The 18,106-nt window shown below is 43.1% G+C and overlaps 1 protein-coding gene across 3 annotated transcripts in view; it reads left to right on the forward strand.

The window, feature by feature from the left end:
- Positions 1-17,179, forward strand: part of PKIB (cAMP-dependent protein kinase inhibitor beta) — a 155,359-nt gene extending 138,180 nt beyond the window's left edge. For all 3 annotated transcript variants that reach the window (XM_075063909.1, XM_075063910.1, XM_075063911.1), the window contains 3 exons: positions 7,978-8,042; positions 10,482-10,662; positions 17,054-17,179. In XM_075063909.1, coding sequence (XP_074920010.1) covers positions 10,509-10,662; positions 17,054-17,139 — 240 coding nt within the window. In that variant the 5' untranslated portion in view covers positions 7,978-8,042; positions 10,482-10,508 and the 3' untranslated portion in view covers positions 17,140-17,179. The remainder of the gene's footprint in view (positions 1-7,977; positions 8,043-10,481; positions 10,663-17,053) is intronic.
- The last annotated feature ends 927 nt before the right edge of the window (positions 17,180-18,106 follow it).

The raw sequence follows: 18,106 nt of genomic DNA on the forward strand, positions 1-18,106 counted from the left end.
TACGTTAACCCTCGCACGTAGATGGACTTATCATGTAAGACAACCCAACCTACACAATGATAAAGAATTCCCCTTTGATTCACAGGTTGGCTGAAGGAAATAAACATGTCTCGTTTCAAAAATGCATTATTTATTCCATTAAAAGTAATTATCGCAATCTGTATAAAAAATCATGTGTTGTCCTTACTCACTTTTCCTGTAAGCAACACCCATCCCTTTCGAATGATTCTTTATTACAAAGGAACTATAAAAAGGCAGAGAATTAGAAGTTCATCCTGGCTGCTGTGCTTTGAAAGGAGGACGGGAAAGGCATTAAGCACTGATGTAGCGAATTATAGTCCTTTTCTTGAACTTCTCCAGGGGTTGGAGGAGACTAAGGTTCGTACAGAGCCTCCCAACGCATACTAACGTTTCTGGGTGAGGAGTATATGGACTGAGCTTTGCAGGGAGGTAAACAGCTGTGCAGCTCATCGCTACGCGTGTCTCTTCTGAAGATCCACTATGTGTTTGGAGGATATCAGTTGAGCACGCAGCAGATCCAGCGTTGCGCTCGCCAAGCTGGTCTTCGCCTAGCCCTCTCAGTTTGTTCACTGCATCTTTCCTGTACTTGCTACCACATCATCCAATCATTCTGTTTATCCTTCATTGCATGTTACTTCAATCAGTTTCTGTGAACTTTCATCTCCGCGTCTTCTTCTTCCTCCGCCGTATCAGAGCACGCCCTCAGTGAGGCATAGGGACGCAGAGATTTGCAGCTGCAGGGGAAGGCAAGACCAGGTGAATTAAGTATGAGGGAAAGATACTTTTACATAGCAAGCTAGTAACTCTTTCACCTAGAACACTATCCACCTACAGAGCACATGTGGATTATATACGAACGGTATACGCATTTTGTATCATTTAAATAGCTCAGGTCTTGTGACTGTGTGGCCCACAACACAGACGCAGTAGGCCACCAATACCATTCACCTCGGGCGAGTAAAGATAAGGCTTTATAAAGTTTACTTCGCGCGTTCATATACCTAGTGATCTATATGATGCTGCTCTGTTAAGATGACCTGCAAAAGCCAACTTCCCCCTCTTTCACATCCACCAACAGTGCAATGTGATCCTATATATTACGATGTCGCGCTAGTGATACCCACTTCACAACCCCCGCAGCGCGTTGCGGTAGCTGGAAGAATACTCCTTGCAGACGCCTGAACATCCTCGTCGCTATTTCCCTCCATCCATCCCCCGCTCTGGCACAGTAGCAAAAATCGCTATGTCTGCCTTTTACAATTCTGATTCTACAAGGTAACAATGGATGATATCTCCTCTCTCTGAGAAACCCGCAGGAAGAGTGTTTTTCTGCAGTGCCTTCAGGAATGCCTTACAATGCTCGCAGTACCAATTGATCTTGCAAAAGCACGGGTTGAAAAGTTACCCTACTATGGGGGAAGAGAAGGCTGCTTGGCAGAATGTGTTCTTCATATATCATATAGGCTTTGCTTCCTCCACGATAGATTCATGGATTAATTGTCGAGATTTCGCTCCATCCCAGACTGTTATGAAAATTTCGTGTAACAGTATGGCTGCGACGCAGCAAAGCTGGTGTATGCGATCCAAAACCCATCTGTTTATCGTGTTGATACAGAAATGAAGGGCACTTACCACGAGCGCTTCCTGGCTCATTTTGTATTGGCTTGTCGCTATGGCGAAGGACTCTAGTTCTTGGTCTCAAAAAATCCTGGCTGTGAGGGTTCATGGACGCTGTTGTGCTCTCACCACGTCATATTCATCCCATCTTCTCCTCGGCTACATCATAGAAACATTGATATATTCATCCCAAGTCTGAATCCATGGGAGCAGGGGTGGGAGCAACTGGACTAGCGCGTGAACCCCAAACCTTGCATTGTAGTATCAGCATAGAACGCGCATGTATTCGGCTCGAAGATGAACCTTCCGTTTGCTTCCTGGCTTTCGGTAGCCTGCTAAGCTCTTCACTTACTCTGCACTGCAGGGAAAAAACAGCCTGCTGTGCCTTTTTCAGCCATAGACTTGAAATTCGTTTCAAAACTTATTTCATTTCATCTTTGGAACGCAGTGCAGTGGGGGGGGGGTGAGCACTGATCCTCACACATGAGTAGCGATAGAATTCCAGAATCCTCCTGTGGTTCAGCTGGCGCTCTTTTCGACTTATCAGAGACTGATGGTAACCAAGTCATATGAGCATCTCGCTCACCGTGTGTGTGCTGAACGGACGTGGACAATATGCAAGAGTAGGAAAAGAGCAGGATTCCAGGCTTTATTCTAGATTAACCTGGCGAGTGCATCACAGTGTTATGTGTCCGATGCTATCCATGAGTGCACTGTCACACACGGTTCAGAAACGCAAAATTGGGAAGTGGCTACTTGGACAGAGTCTCGCTGCGCCTACTTGTTCTAAAAATTGAGTATGTCCTGACCTCCATATCTAGCCCAGGCTGCCTGCTCCAAGTGCCCCCCGGTATGCACGAATAAGTCTAATTTCTTATTCTGTTTCTCACACTGCATGAATCAGAATGGGGGGGGGCACTGCACGTACTGCAGAGGGTGGAGAGAAGGGAAGCAAAGGTGCAGGTTCTGGCAGGACAACCTGTTAAATAGCGCACAAGAATAGCTGTGCTCTCTAATACATCTTGTACTCTTTCTTATAGGCAGGACAACTCTATTTTTAAAACCCATAAGGGAGGAATTGACTCAGATGGCCAGTGAGTCAATCAAGTTGCTTTTGAGCTATTGGCGCCGCCACGCTGTTTTAGCAGGGGCAATCATGAAGCCAGCAGACAGTTCAGAGAAGGAGAGATAACCGACAGTCATTGCAGTTTTTCGCAGTATGAGTACAGAAAACTGGTAACGCATCATGTACATCATTACAAAAGCAATAATGCTGGGTGTGCGCTCGACGTGTCGCCTCTGTCTCACGGCATCTAGTACACAAATGGGTGACGAGTAAAAAATCAAAACCGAGACGGTCTCTAGGCCTGCGGCTATATGGTTTTGCAAGGGAGCAATCCAGAGAAAGGTGGACAGACTCTGCTATTGTTTTCCCGACCAAGGATACTGACGAAATTACCCAGAAGCCCCCGCGCACATTAGACATTCAGCCCAGGGGGGGGGGGGGGGATCATGGAGAAGGGAACGGGGTGGCTGAGACTCCAGTCTATCCCACAGTCCTCCAATCAGTCTCTGAAAACTATTGATCTGGCTGGAGCGCGTACCTAATGTCTGTAGCTTACAACACGGTCATCGCATGGTTCACGAAAGCTCTCAGTCTCTCCCCACCCAAGCACTAAGAAAATGCACGATTAATATAAACCTTAATCGTTGAGTACTTACGAATGTCACCCTCTTGTACTGAAATGCTGCTGATTAAGAGGCATGCGGCAGCATGAAGAGCATAAATCGCTCTCCCCCCTCCTGAGTGATGGTCCATACTATTAGACAGCAGAAACGGTTTACTGTCTCACCTTTTTGTGTTCACCATAAATGGACAGAACTAGATAATACCCCTGTAAAATTTGCAACAAAACTTGGGATTGATTTTTACTCTGTGATACTGAGTATCCTGCCCTTTAACGAGTTAATAAAAAAGAGTCAGCTCTGGACAGAATAGGTATAAGTGTATTAAAGCAGTGTAGATATAGCGAGCAGCGTGCTCGTACCAAGTATTCACAGAGGTGACCGACTGGAGAGACGCAACTGAGATGCTTCGCACCTACTGGCTACCACGGCAGTGGACCGCCCCCCCATTGTGGCATGAGGTATGAAGAATGCAGAAAAGATCAACGATCTACGCTCGCCACGCATATACAACACCTGAGGGAAGATAGCCTCCTATGATATATGATAGTCCATGCTATGTCTAAATCGATTTTCTTTACCCAAAAGGAAGGGGTTCGTATGACGCTCAGCCCCAGAGTGTAAGTGAAAGATGAAGAAAGAGTTAACACAGGGGTTTGTACCATCCACTGCAGAAAGGAGTCAATTAGGCATTTTGCATCCCAGGAGGCCCCCGGCACACTCAGCCAGGACACTCATAGCGCCCATACTACCCACGGAGGAGGGCAGAGGAGCAGATACTGCTCTCACGCGCGCAGCAATCGCGTCTGCCAGCAGTCATTCAGTGACACGAGGGATGACATTTACAGTTACTCAGGACTATTTTTTACTTTCCTTTCACAGTTCCGGGGGGGGGGGAAGAGACTGACTAGCTGTGCCGTTGCACCCGCAAACACCGTTATTACGCTACAGGACATTGGGCGTAGAGCCAAAGAAGCAAGATCGTTTTTCAGGAGACTGCTGTGGAGACTGGTAGCTGTAGTCCGCATTCCCCCTCCCGCCCCCATGAGCATTCCCGTTTGAGTCTCTGGCGTTCGTTACGGTTTGTCACGCACTCGTTGTGTAATCCTGGATTTATTTTCAAACGCTTTGGCATTTCCTGTTCTTTAAGGAGCGACTAAACAGATTTGCTCTCACCAGTACAGACGATCAGATCTAGTATCTCACATAAGGTTCATATGCAGAGCTACTTTTCGCATTTGAACTGCATCGCCAACCCGTGGTGAATCAGAGCTGGACACGTGAGTAAGCCGGAATGTCATTGTAAACCTCGGGGATTTTCCGTTTCGGCACTCCGCATCGCGAGTTCGGATCTGCGGACAGAGCGGATCAGTGGTGCCACCTGTCTGCGTAGAATAATAGCAAGTGAATAGCGAGATCCAGTGTGTAAAGCACAGCTGCTCCGTGTCAGATTTCAAGGGGGTTGCCCCTCCAAGAACCAGACACCCTTGCTTTCTCTCGGCCTCAACCGTTCCGGGGTCTACGTTGCTATGTGCCCCCTCCTTGTGTCTATAGTTTTAAGCAATACAAGATTAAGAAACAGACGACTATTATAGAGAAATCACGCAAAATGAGGTTGGGCGGGGCGGCGCGGCGAGGAACTTGGAGGAACAAGCCCATCCCAGGCTATGAAGTCCAGCCAGCATGCGACTACTCTATCTTTCTAGAAAACCAATACAGCGGAGGAATTGGACCTCAATTGCCAAGCAAGTCAAACACATATATGCGTTCAAACATTTCACCCAGTTGTGAATGATGACGCTGGTTATATTAGCCCGTATCCTGATCCTATTAACTGCAAGTCGAACCCAGAAGAATAATTTGCCTTTTGATGCTGAGACCATTTAATCAGGCAATTGGGTTCTGAGGAATTGTGAGCATCTTCTTGCCCATCTTCACCCCAGCGGGGGAAATGGAAGAGGAGGGATACTGCTCGATCACTGCTGTAGCCATCCGTCTACCAGCAGCAGATCAGTCAGTAGGGTTGACATAGAAAATATGTCAAGAATATTTCTTTCCTTTTTATTCCAGGTCACGTGGTGGGGGGGGGAAAGAAATGCAGGACCGTTCCCGAACCAACAGACACTGTGTTGTGAACCTACAGACATTGGGAGGCTCAGCCAAGAGATGCAAATATTTTTCAAGAGACTGGGCTGTGACTGTGGGATAAGCTGGATCCGTCAGCTACCCTCCACCAGACATCCATTTGAGTCTCTGGCTTCACGTTATGCTTTGCGTACACGCAGCGCGTTATCCTGGAGTTTTATCAACGCGTTTGCATTTCGTTCTGTACGGGAGTACTGGATACACTGATTTGTCTCCACCATATCACACGATCAGGCACTAGTATCTCCCGTACGGTGTATGCTGGAGCTCTTTCGATTGTGAGAATCGCACATCACTTAGCAGTGCTGATCGAGCCACGCTAGGCAAAGCAGGAAATGAATTCCAAAATTCGGCGGGCTTTTCCGTTTACCTGCCCGCTGCATCCGAGTTCAGATTGCGTCAGAGGGTCAGTGCTGCACCTCTGGATACCGCCGGAGGCCAATCACGGTCGATCTTTACTCCACATGAACCCTAACCTGAGTTATCATACGATTTAGCACACTACTCCTCTCGTTTGGGAGGAGTTCCAAAATCGATTTAAGGAGCCGTTTAACTCGATATTAATGACGACGTCGTGTGAACGGGTACAGCGTTAAATCGGTATATCGGCCATTAAACCGATTTAAAGTCGCAATGTAGACCTGGCCTGAGAGACATTGCTGACAGTGAAAATGGGTTGGGGCACCTATTGCTCCCATTCACCATGAAACACTTTATTCTTGATCCTGAGAATGACTGTGATGTTGACTTTCAAGAAAGTAATTCAGTCTCTTCCTTTGGCATTTGCTTTTAATAAACCCTGTCAGCTTCTGTGAATCATTTCTCTCAGGAGGCTGGAATGGTGGGTATGCCACTGACAGAAAGTCCTGCAGCTAAGGAACAATAAGCCAGCGATCTCACTTTAAAAAAAAAAATTGGTTGTTTGCCTGTCAATATTTTGTCCAAGTATCCAAAATATGCCTGTTTTAACTTCTGATAGCTAAAATAATGAAATTTTACCTGGACTATAGGCAAATCACACCGTAATTGACTATTTTTTCCCCCTCCCATAGAGTGAAACTGAGACATTAGGGTACACCAGACCTTTTCAGAGACTTGGCTACAATAGATAGTGACAGAGTAGTTTCCAGCTCTACCTACACAGGCTAGGACAATAGAGGGGTACAAGGGTACCATAGGAAGGGAAGGAGGTGGGCCACAGAAATCATTATAATAAAAGAGAGTTAGGAAAATAAATCTCTGACAATATTAAAATATGGGCTTTTTTACACAATACAATGCCTTATTATTCTGAATTGAGTCTTTCATACATGCCTGTTGGTCTTCAGGTGGAATTATGGTATTGATTTTGGCCTATAAAATTTAGAATCTGCCTACCTGAGGGACAACCTCTCTCTTCATGCCATATAACCACAGCTGTAGTTAGAGAAGGAATCTGAGCTAGAGCACCCTGGGGTTAAAAGAAAAGGAGCTGCAGGTAGGATGTTTTGGGCGGCCCTCAACTTTTGGGCTCACTCCTCCCTTTTATCTGAAATATCCAAAATCTACTGACCTTTCAGCAATGCAGGAAATGAGCAGAGGTGTTTGTGGGTAGCATGGGGTATTTTTGATGAATTTTTGGCTGGCTACCCTGCAATAGTGGCCACAAAACCAGGATGCTGAACTGGTGGACATTGAGGGGCTATGTTTTCAGTTTTTCTCAGAAGTGCCTAGAGCAGTGGCTAGATACGTTTTTATTAATGTATAAATCTAAATCTAAGAAAAATAAAATAGATGCAAACTGTATGTCAAAATACTTTCCAGAATTACACAATACAATTATAGTCAGATAAACTGTATCGGGGAGAAAAAAGAGGGAGTAATGGAGAAAAAAGGGTTTTCAGATGAAATTTGAAATGAGGTAGATGAAAGGAGATTATACCATACAGGAAGCTTGTTTCAGATGGTAGGAGCTGTAGCTGGGGAGGTTCCTATACACAAATTATATTGGGGGACAGAGGTGCCAGTTCCTGAGAGAAAAGAGTAGAGAGATCATGTGCATGACATAGGTTGGAAGACCTCCATTGTGGCCTTTAAAAACAGAGGCCAGTTTTGAACTGCGTCTTTAAATAAATAGAGAGACAAAGTGGGTGAGATAATTTATTGAACCAATTTCTCTTGGTGGGAGAGATAAGCTTTTGAGCTATGCAGCTTGAAAGCTTTTCTCTCTCACCAACAAAAGTTAGTCCAATAAAAGATATTACCTCACGCAGCTTGCCCCCCTAATATCCTGGGGCCAACATGGCTACAATAACACCTCTTATCTTTAAAAAACAGCAGTCAAAGAGGAACAATACTGGACTGGCTAGATCCACCACAATACCTAACTGACTAGCTCAAAAGAGGAAGGAACTGCTGTGGTACTCGGGGCTGAGCACCAGGAATAAGTAACAATGTTTAAAAGTTTAATGGCTAAGGAAGACACTGATTACAGTCTTGCTCTTTTCTGTTTTGAAATCTGATTTCCAGCCTCTTTCCTTGCTGTCATGAGAAGACTGAGCACATGAGCAATAACTTCAGAACTCCTCTAGGAAGTAAGTAAAAACAGACAAATATTTATGATGAATAATGTATATGTAATCTCTCCTTTCAGCATTTCTTGTCAGGGTAGCATATTAGATAGATAATTATATCAGTTTATATTTATTTAAATCATATCTGGGCAAGACTGGTGAGGATCTGAACCTGTGCCCATTTGCATTCAAGGCAGGAAGATTCTGCTAGCCCACCAAACCTGCACTTATAGTGGCTGCCTTTGTTTAAATAGAGTGGTTCATTTACACATTCATGTCGTGTGAAACAGTTTGCTCATGCCTGTCACTATTGGCCATTAATTTTTAAAGTATATTTAGCTCTTGACAAATGCAAAGATGAATTTAGAATATTTATGCTTGAAATTGAAGCTGAACAACTGCAAGGAGTTTACAAGAAGGGAGGAAGAATCATCTTTGTCGCTGAAGCACAGGACTAGAAGTCAGGTGAAATGGGTTCTATTTCTGGCTCTGCCACAGCCTTCTTATGTGACCTTGAGCAAATCATGTTTAATCTCTACCTGCCTCAGTTGGAGATACTAACTCTGACCTACCACAGCGGGATGTTGTGAGGATGATAGTATTAGTGACTGTAAAATGCTTTATGCTTCTCAAGTGAAAAGTGCTAGAGAAATGAAACATATTATAAGTAGCAGTCTAGACAGGAGAAACAGAGTGGTAACATGATTTATATTTTCCTTTAAAAAAAATTTCTTCTAAATAGGGACAATTGCCATGAAGAATGTCAGGATAAGAACCTCAAAATTCCTAGTCTTCCATTCAGACCACGCCTCCTTTCCCCTCCCCATTCTAAGTATTGACCATATTTATGAAAAAGACAGTCAAACTCCCCAAAAGGAAGTAAATATTACTTTAAATGGAGCAATTAGTATTTGATTGATAGACTTTACTCTTATTGTTACCACAAATTATTTATATCATGGACAAATTGTTTTATTGCTGTTAATTTCAGTTACTATTTGTAATTGTTACAAACTATTCATACACATTACACTTTGAAACACTATTCCCCCCACCCCACCCTGTCCCGCCCCTTTGGGGGCAGACCCTCCCACCTCAGCTGATATGCCAGGGCCAGATCCTGCAAACACTTTTGCATGCAAATAACTTTTCTCAGTCCCCTAAGGCCAGATCCAAAGCCCAGTGCAGTCAATGGGAGCCTTTCCACTGACTTCAGTGGGCTTTGAAGCAGGCTTCTAGTGCATAGGGAACAGGGGCGGCTCTAGATATTTTGCTGCCCCAAGCACGACAGGCAGGCTGCCTTCAGTGGCTTGCCTCTGGGAGGTTCCCAGTCCCGCAGATTCGGCAGCACGCCTGCGGGAGGTTCACCGAAGCCGCGGGACCAGCGGACCCTCCGCGGGCATGCTGCCGAAGGCAGCCTGCCTGCCGTCCTCGCGACGACTGGCAGAGCGCCCCCTGTGCTGGTGCCTGGTGTGCTGGTGCCTGGAGCCGCCCCAATAGGGAAATATTGGTTCTACCTATTCACACAAGGATATTATTTGTAAGAGACAACATATCTTTTTTAAACCTACTAAGAGTATTTCTATGGGAACAGGGCAAAGTAAAAGCACCTGTACTTGCAGGATAAAGGACTTTTGTGGAATTGTGAGGTTTTATGTTTAGTTCTTTGTCAGAACTAAAGCACAGAGTCCTTTCTTTACACCTTGCTCCAATTGGAAGGATTTTGTTTCAGTCTAAATAAGGATAATAATAATAATGATTAATTATTAATTAATACAACCAACTGATTGATCCTCAGAGGCAAAGCAGCAAGGCAGAGTTTCAATTCCCTTTCAAGTGACTATCTGGTAAAACCACCTACAAAGACAAAAAAAGAAAAGGGATCAGGACACCCCTCCCCCCCAATACAAGTGGCTCATAGAAAGGCTGCCTCTATTTATAGGTACCTTGTTGGTACTGAGAGCTATCCATTATGCTAGTCAGGGCTGTCCAGAGGAGGGGGGCAAGAAGGGCAATTTATCCCAGGTCCCGGGGTCCTTCACTTGCTCTGAGGGCCCCGGGAAACTCTCGTGGGGCCCGGGCCCCCGGAGTTTCTTCCACTCCTGGTTTTCGGCAGCAATTCGGCAGTGGGTGGTCCTTCTGCCCCGGGACCTGCTGCCCCTACCGCTGAAGACCCCATGCCCCCTGAATCCTCTGGGCAGCCCTGATGCTAGTCTGTGTTTGTGATGCTAAAGTACAAATGGAAACAGATGGAAATGAACAGAGCATTGATAAAGTTATCGCAGTGGAGTACTGAGGTATGTAACATTTATTAAGAAAGCACTAGTTGGTCACTTTTCACAAGCTGTTGGTATTTGATTGTTCAGAAGCTGACTACCTTCCATTGTTGAATAACAGGATTACTGCATGTTTCAAGACAGATTATACTTTTGTGTGTGTGTGTGTGTATTCTGTCTGCAGGTGTTGCTATGAAGAAAGAAGTTAGAAATGACTGATGTGGAGCCTGTGGTCACAGATTTTGCATCATCGGGAAGGGCAGGTCGTCGAAATGCCTTACCAGATATTCTGGGTTCTCCTGCTGGGGTTGGGGCAGGGACTTCAGACCTGCCACACAAACTAACTGAACTTTCTGTGTCAAAAGGTATGCCTACAAATTGGTGAGAACTAAGGGTTTCATGCAGTTATCCTCTATTTTCTCCCAAGACTTTTACCACTTCTTTCACTTATGATGTCAAGTGCAATGGTAGTATTTCTTCTCCAGCTAAAACTAAATTTTCATCTGTTTTCCAAAGCAGCCATTAGTTGTGCCTATTAATTGGGAAGGGTTAATTTTATACCAGACTTCAGCTAAACTTGCCATATCCACCCTTACGCCTGTTGTTCACTAGCTGAGGAGCTGGAATTATAAGATGAATTCCAAATCCATGCAGCAGCAACAACAAAATACAACCATTCACACCACAACACTGTTGTGCCACCGATCATCTTGTTAGTCAGTTACTTGCCTTATGCACCAGATTCTCTTCTGCACTGGGGTCTCAGCACAGAAGGGCAAGAGGTGTCAGGAAGCCACTTACAGCACCCCAATTCCAAAACAACTGCAGCTTTGGCCCCAACTCAAGCATAAATCAGAACTATCTAGGAATGTACCTATTACCCCAGGGGACCATATGCCAGCTGTGAATTTGTGGAGGTGAGCTGTGTTCTGCCTTGTCCTCCTCTGCCAAAGTGGAGAAGGGCTGGTGAGGAGACAGCTACACCAGCTTTACCCCAGCTGAGAATTTGCTCAGTCGAACGGGATTCTCAGCTAGTTTCTGGCCCCTTGGTGCTCTCAAAGAGACAAGCTGTTCCTATTATTTATCTTCTATGGTCGTCTTATCAGCAGTTTCATATACCTCTGAGGATCTATAACTGATATTTCCAACCCACTGTGGATCATGGGGGACTTGTGAAAGGGTAATGAACAGGCAGAACTTTTCTCAGCAGATCCCACAGGAAGATAGAGCACTTGAGTAGAGGAGTAAAAAGGTATCAACTTGCCACCTGCTGGCTTGAAATGAGAAGAGTGGAAAAAGAATCAGAAATTCAGGATATATGTATTTGAAGAACAGAAGCACAAAGTGAAAGGGCAGAGCATTATAAAGTAGAGGGGGAAGAGATGGGCACAGAAAGAAGAATCATAGAAGTGTAGGGCTGGAAGAGACCTTGAGAAGTAATCGAGTCTAGCACCCAATGCTGAAACAGGACCAAATAAACCTAGACCATCCCTGACAGGTATTTGTCCAACCTCTTTTTCTAATGTCTATCCTAAATCTCCCTTGCTGAAGATTAAGCCGATAATTTTATGTCCTACTTTGAGTGGACATGGAAAACACATGATCACTGTCCTCTTTAGAATATAAGAACATAAGAACGGCCATACTGGGTCAGACCAAAGCTTCATCTAGCCCAGTATCCTGTCTTCCGACAGTGGCCAATGCCAGGTGCCCAAGAGGGAATGAACAGAACAGGTAATCATCAAATGATCCATCGCCCATTTCCAGCTTCTGGCAAACAGAGGTTAGGGACACCATCATTGCCCATCCTGGCTAATTGCCATTAATGGACTTATCCTCCATGAGTTTATCTAGTTCTTTTTTGAACTTTGTTAGTCTTGGCCTTCACAACATCCTCTGACAAGGAGTTCTTTATAATAGCTCTTAACATATTTGAGGTCTGTTATCAGGTCCTTCCTTTAATCTTATTTTCTCACGACTAAACACGCACAATATTTTTAACCTCTTCTCATAGGTCAGATTTTCTGAACCTTTAATCATTTCTGTTGCTCTATTCTGGACTCTCTCCAATTTGTTCACATCCTCCCTAAAGTGCTGTGCCTGGACATAATACTCCAGCTGAGGCCTCACCAGTGCCAAGCAGGATGGGATAATTACCTCCCATGTCTTATATTTGACACACTGGTTAATACACCCCAGAATATTAGCCTTTTTTGCAGCTGCATCACATTGTTGACACATATTCAATTTGTGATCCACTAGAACCACCAGATTCTTTTCAGCAGTACTACCACCTAGCCAATTATTCCCTAGGTTGTAGCCGTGCATTTGATTCTTCCTTTGCAGTTATCTTTATTGAATTTCATCTTGTTTGTTTCAGACCAATTCTCCAATTTGTCAAGGTCATTTGAATTCTAATCCTGTCTTCCAAAGTGCTTGCAATCCTTCCCAGTTTGGTGTCATCTGCAAATTTTATAAATATATTTTCTTGTATATTATCCAAGGTGTTTATAAAAATATTGAATAGAACTGGACCCAAGACTGACCCATGGGACCCCACTAATTATGCCCTCCCAGTTTGACAACAAATTATTGGTAACTACTCTTAGAGTGTGGTCATTCAACCAGTTGTGCACCCACCTTGTAGTAATTTCATCTGTACCCCATTTCCCTAATTTGCTTATAAGACTATCATGTGGGAATGTGTCAAAATCCTTTCTAAAATCAAGATATATCATGACTACTTCTCCCCTATCCACTAGGCCAGTAGCTCAGTTCAAGAAGGCAATTAGGTTGTTTTGGCATGACTTGTTCTTGACAAATGTGTGCCGGCTTCCTTATAACCCTATTATCCTCTAGATCCTGACAAACTGATTATGTAATAATTTATTCCAATACCTTTCCAGGTACTGTAGTTAGGCTTATCAGTCTGTACTTGCTTGGGTCCCCTTTGTTCCCCTTTTGAAAGATAGGTGCTATGTTTGCTCTTCTCCAGTCCTCTGGGAACTCACCCGTCCTCCATGAATTTTCAAAGATAATTGATGATGGTTCCAAGATTGCTTTAGCTAGAAGGGAAAGATAGTAGGGGAGGTCCAAAGATATTGCCTTAGGTTTAGGGGAGGGCAGTGGAGGCCCTAGTGCTGGCAGCCCTGAAAATCTGACAGCAGTGAAGGCAGGTAATGGAAACTGAATCAAGCCCTAAGATCAATGGAAAAACTCTCCTTCAGTGAAAGCTGGATCAGACCTCTAGAGACACTGAGATTTTAATATCTCCCTGAAAGCATTTGCATTATGAAAGAGGCTGGCCTTAGTTCTTGTAGCACTATGGATATGTCTACATTGCAATTAGACATCCGGGGCTGGCCTGTGCCAGATGATTTGGGGTTGTGGGACTTGGGCTGTTCAATTGCAGTGTAGATGTTCAGGCTCAGACTGCAGCTGAAGTTCTGCAACCCTCCCACCGCACAGGATCCTAGAGCCCAGACCCCAGCACAAGGCCCAGCATCTACACTGCAATTAAACAGTCCTTCAGCCTGAGCCTGAGTCAGCTGAAGGGCCAGCCATGAGCCAAAAATCATGAAGGGCCTGGGCCAACCATGAGTTTTTAATTGCAATGTAGACATACCCTAAGAGTCCACTTCACTAAATTCTTGATACATATTATAATGAGAATTATTTATGTTGGTCAATGAATAAGATTTCATTTGACAAGAACTGTAATCAATCTTTCTACTCTGAGCCCAGCATGGTTCCCTTTATGCTCAGACTGGGGAAAAGGGAGCTGCAATAGTGTAATGAGGGTAAATGCAGGTAAATGGAGATTGCAAACTTCGCATTTGGGGAATATAGAGTTTAGTTTAGGTTCATTTACCCACTTCTCTTTTTTTTTTTTTACACTACACTACTGGGAAGCTGCCATTTCCATTACTGAATGGGATGTAGCTGAGAACAATGTGGATTTGGGCTGTTATTCACAGCTGGAGCTGTGGAGGTAGAAACACTGCATTAGCCAAGCCCAATGAAATATTCATTGGCTTAAAAAAAAATCTTATTAAGCTTTATATAGTTCAGCACACTCACCCTTAAGAGAGAGACACATAACTAACTTGAATAAAATAGAGTTAACAAAACAACTGGAGATCAAGAAAGATTCCTCCCATTTGTTTCATTTTAGCCTCTGGAAAGCTTAGTTTGGAAAAAAAAAAAAGTGCTTCTTACAGCACAGAGCTTCTCCCCTTAGTCTTTTACCACATGAAAATGAACATTAGAGAGTGACCACCTTGTTAAAAGAAATGCCAAGACATTACACAAAATGAGTAAGTATTTAGGCCTCCAGACAGAATAATCATCCACTCCTGGTGCCCATCCAATCTATTATTAAGAACAAATAAAACAGAGATACAGTAGCTCCAGCAAAATGTGCTGCTTCTTTCACATGAATACAGGGATGTAATCTGCAGAGATTAGAAGAACAATGAATTATCAATTGCTCCTAACACTGTTGTAGACCGGTGCTGTTTCTGAAAAGGGCTGCTTTTGAATCCTCCATTTCTGATATCAGTAATTTGCAATGGTGAACATGAGGTAATAGGAAGTTTGCACAGGATGGGGGTCAATTTGGCTCTAACTTTAGGGATGACTCAGGGGTGCTATCTGAGCAGAGAGTTCTCAGAGGGTTTCCCTGACACTAGCTACAGAATGGTTCTGTATCATTTTGGTAAATGCCACATAAACCCATTTCAAGAATTCTCAATGTATGCAACAGATTGTAGCCCATATACACTGTTGGAAAGTAAATTTAGGACAAGACAATGGCCAGAAAGTTTGGAGGTTCAAGTACTCAAAAGTTTGGATCCTCATCTACAACCGAGCTGGAGATTTCACAATGAAAGGATTTTTTTACAAGATTTCTGGCAATTCCTCCGTCCACTTGAGCCAGAAATACTTCAAGAACAGCCTCTTTTCCAGCTGAGAGAAGAAGTGCAGAGAGGAATGATTTTATTTTTTAAAGCAAGCCATACTTTTCCATATCTGAAAGGAAATTCAGTTTGGGTTTAAATGTGGGTGGTGATCTTGGAGACTTTATCCAAATAGGTTTGTCCTTCCTTAATGCTTGTTGGCCATAAGTTTTACATTGTCTCCAGGATGCCATAAACCACTATAATACTGGTGAAAAGCCAAGATACACTTCCACACCAAGCAAAGGATGGGAGCTGCATACACTGGTCTATGGTGTAGCCCTGTGTGCTGTAAAGATCACATCAAGTTAATGCTTAGATTCCTCCCCCTTGTGGGAGTTACTTATTCGGAGCCTACCTAGAAATTGGCTTCCTGTGAAGGAACCAGCAAGTGGTCAGTAAAGTTCTTACTTACTGGCAGATGACCTCAATATGGCTTCTTTCTCAGTCAATCAGCGCTAGCTGTGCAAGGACTAAGAGCAGAGGATAAATTAGCTGTCACCACAATCACTCTAGAACAGTGGTTCTCAAACTTTTGTACTGGTGACCTCTTTCACAAAGCACCCTTTCACATAACAAGCCGTCCCTTATAAATTAAAGCCATGTTTATATATTTAACACTATTATAAAAGCTGGATGCAAAGTGGGGTTGAGGTGGAGGCTGACAGCTCACGTCCCCCCCCATGTAATAACCTTATGACCCCCTGAGGTGTTCTGACCTGCAGTTTGAGAACCCCTGCTCTAGAATTAGAGCTAGCTCATTGCAGCTGTATGCAAGCATGAGCAGCTCAATCAGGGTGCTAAGCAACTCATAAAGGGGATGATGCTTAGTTGCATATTTTCACTCTGGCAGATATAAGATACACAGTTCTTCTTGCTAATGGTAGTTTTATGGCAAGTTCTCAGGGCTGCTTGCTGAAAATTTACCCCTTAGGTTCTGACAGTCAAACTTCATAGGACTCAGAGAGCTCCACGGCTAAGAAATGTATGTTTAAATCAGAGCTACCTGGTCTGAATGGATCCCTAAAAGCCATAGTCTGACCTAGATTTGGGTGTGCAAATCCCATTGACATCAGTGGTTCTGCCACATGTGGTTTGAGGGCAGTATAGTTTTAGAAACGGTTGCTGAGCAGTAAAGAAAACAAAACAGAGGGCAGTTTACATTTACTTGTATATTTAATCAGTTGTAAAGAATTAACAGTATAATACATCAGAAGTTATATAGTGCAATTCTATTTTAATAATCTTTTCAGGCTACCATGGTTTTGTTGTATTCAAACAATCACTCTAACCCAGTCCATAAAAGAACTTTCTTAATCAGAAAGAAAATCTTCACCTTGCAAAGGCAAAGTGGAGTCTATGAAGCATTTCAGTGCTAAGAAAAGTCAGTCATACCATAACGGGCACCCCCATACATTGTAACATTCTCTATGTGCAACCAAGCAAGACTCAGAGATAATGAAATTCTTTCTTATCTTTGGAAATGACAAGAGAAAAATCAAAGAAATTGTCTCCAATTTGAATCTTACAACCAAATACCCATTGATCAGTATAAGCACAGGGCAAGCAACTCAGCATCAACAGGGTATTGCTGTTGGAAAATGAGATGCAAGTCCTATCTGTCTAAGCTATCTATTCTAGCTGTTGAATGGTTTTGCTAATACATCTGTCACTGTGGTAGTTAAGAGCCAGTTGATACTAGCAGTGATCAATAAATATTTATCTTTGATTAAATAGCCAATCTCTTGCATGAGAATGCATGTGCTGGGTGTTTTATCATGTATTTATGTCTCTTTAGATGAAGAAGCAGAGGGTGGAGAAATATCATCCGAAGCCATCTTGGAAAACCCAGAGATAGAAGGAAAATCTAATCCTAATCTCTAGAGATTGCTGGATTTACAATGTCCATCGACAGACTTTACAAATGTTCCAAACCCTAGTAGACACTGTAGTGGTCTGGGCAGGACTATTCAAAATGATTGTATCTGGATGACATTAACTTGCAGCTACTACTTAGGGTTTTCATGCTGTTTTCTACTGTAGTCCATCAAAAAGCAAGTAATCTACAAATTACAGCCAGGAAAAAACTAAAGAATGTATGTTGTTGTTTTTTTAATTGTTGTCAGTTGCACCATATTGATATTAATCCAACCAAACCCTTTTTGATCATTTCAATGATTATGGTTAACAGTTGTACACAACACAATAACCATGCTAAATATAACTCCAATTAATTTTCCAAATTATTTTTTTCAGTGACAACAAGTCTTGTTTCCCATCCAAGATGAGATTATATCAAGTGTATTGGGTTGCAGATAGGGAGGGGATTTTTCTGACCTTTAAAGACAGAAGAAACACATACATCCATGATGTACAAACTTTTGGAACTTTCTGAGGTTTTTGTTCTCTTTGGGAAGAGAAATGGGGTGAAAAATCCTGAAACAAAACACATTGTTCTCCTTTTCTTTTCCAAAATGTTCTATATACATCTTAAAAAAAAAAAAAAACTTTTTGAAAATCTCTTCAGTTTATTCAACCCTATCCCCAGGCAGATAATCTCTGGGTTCTTCTATTCCCAACAATCATACTCCTGTCTTTTCTGTGCACAGCCTCAATACTCTATTTGTTCAGATGTATTTAAAATAAAATAGCATTATTTATAAGTGATTTAAATTTTTTACTCTTGCCCTGGATGTTAAATAGATCCCATCTCTTTTGTGTTCTTGAATCTTTGATGTCTATCCTGTATGGCAAGGAATGAATCAGAAGTACCATAATACACAATGTTTTTGTTTCATTTGTGGTTTTTTTGTTTGTCCGTTTATGACAGAGCTATTCCATTCATTCTGGG

The sequence above is a fragment of the Chelonoidis abingdonii genome, chromosome 3 (genome assembly GCF_003597395.2).
Source record: "Chelonoidis abingdonii isolate Lonesome George chromosome 3, CheloAbing_2.0, whole genome shotgun sequence".
NCBI lineage: Eukaryota > Metazoa > Chordata > Testudines > Testudinidae > Chelonoidis > Chelonoidis abingdonii.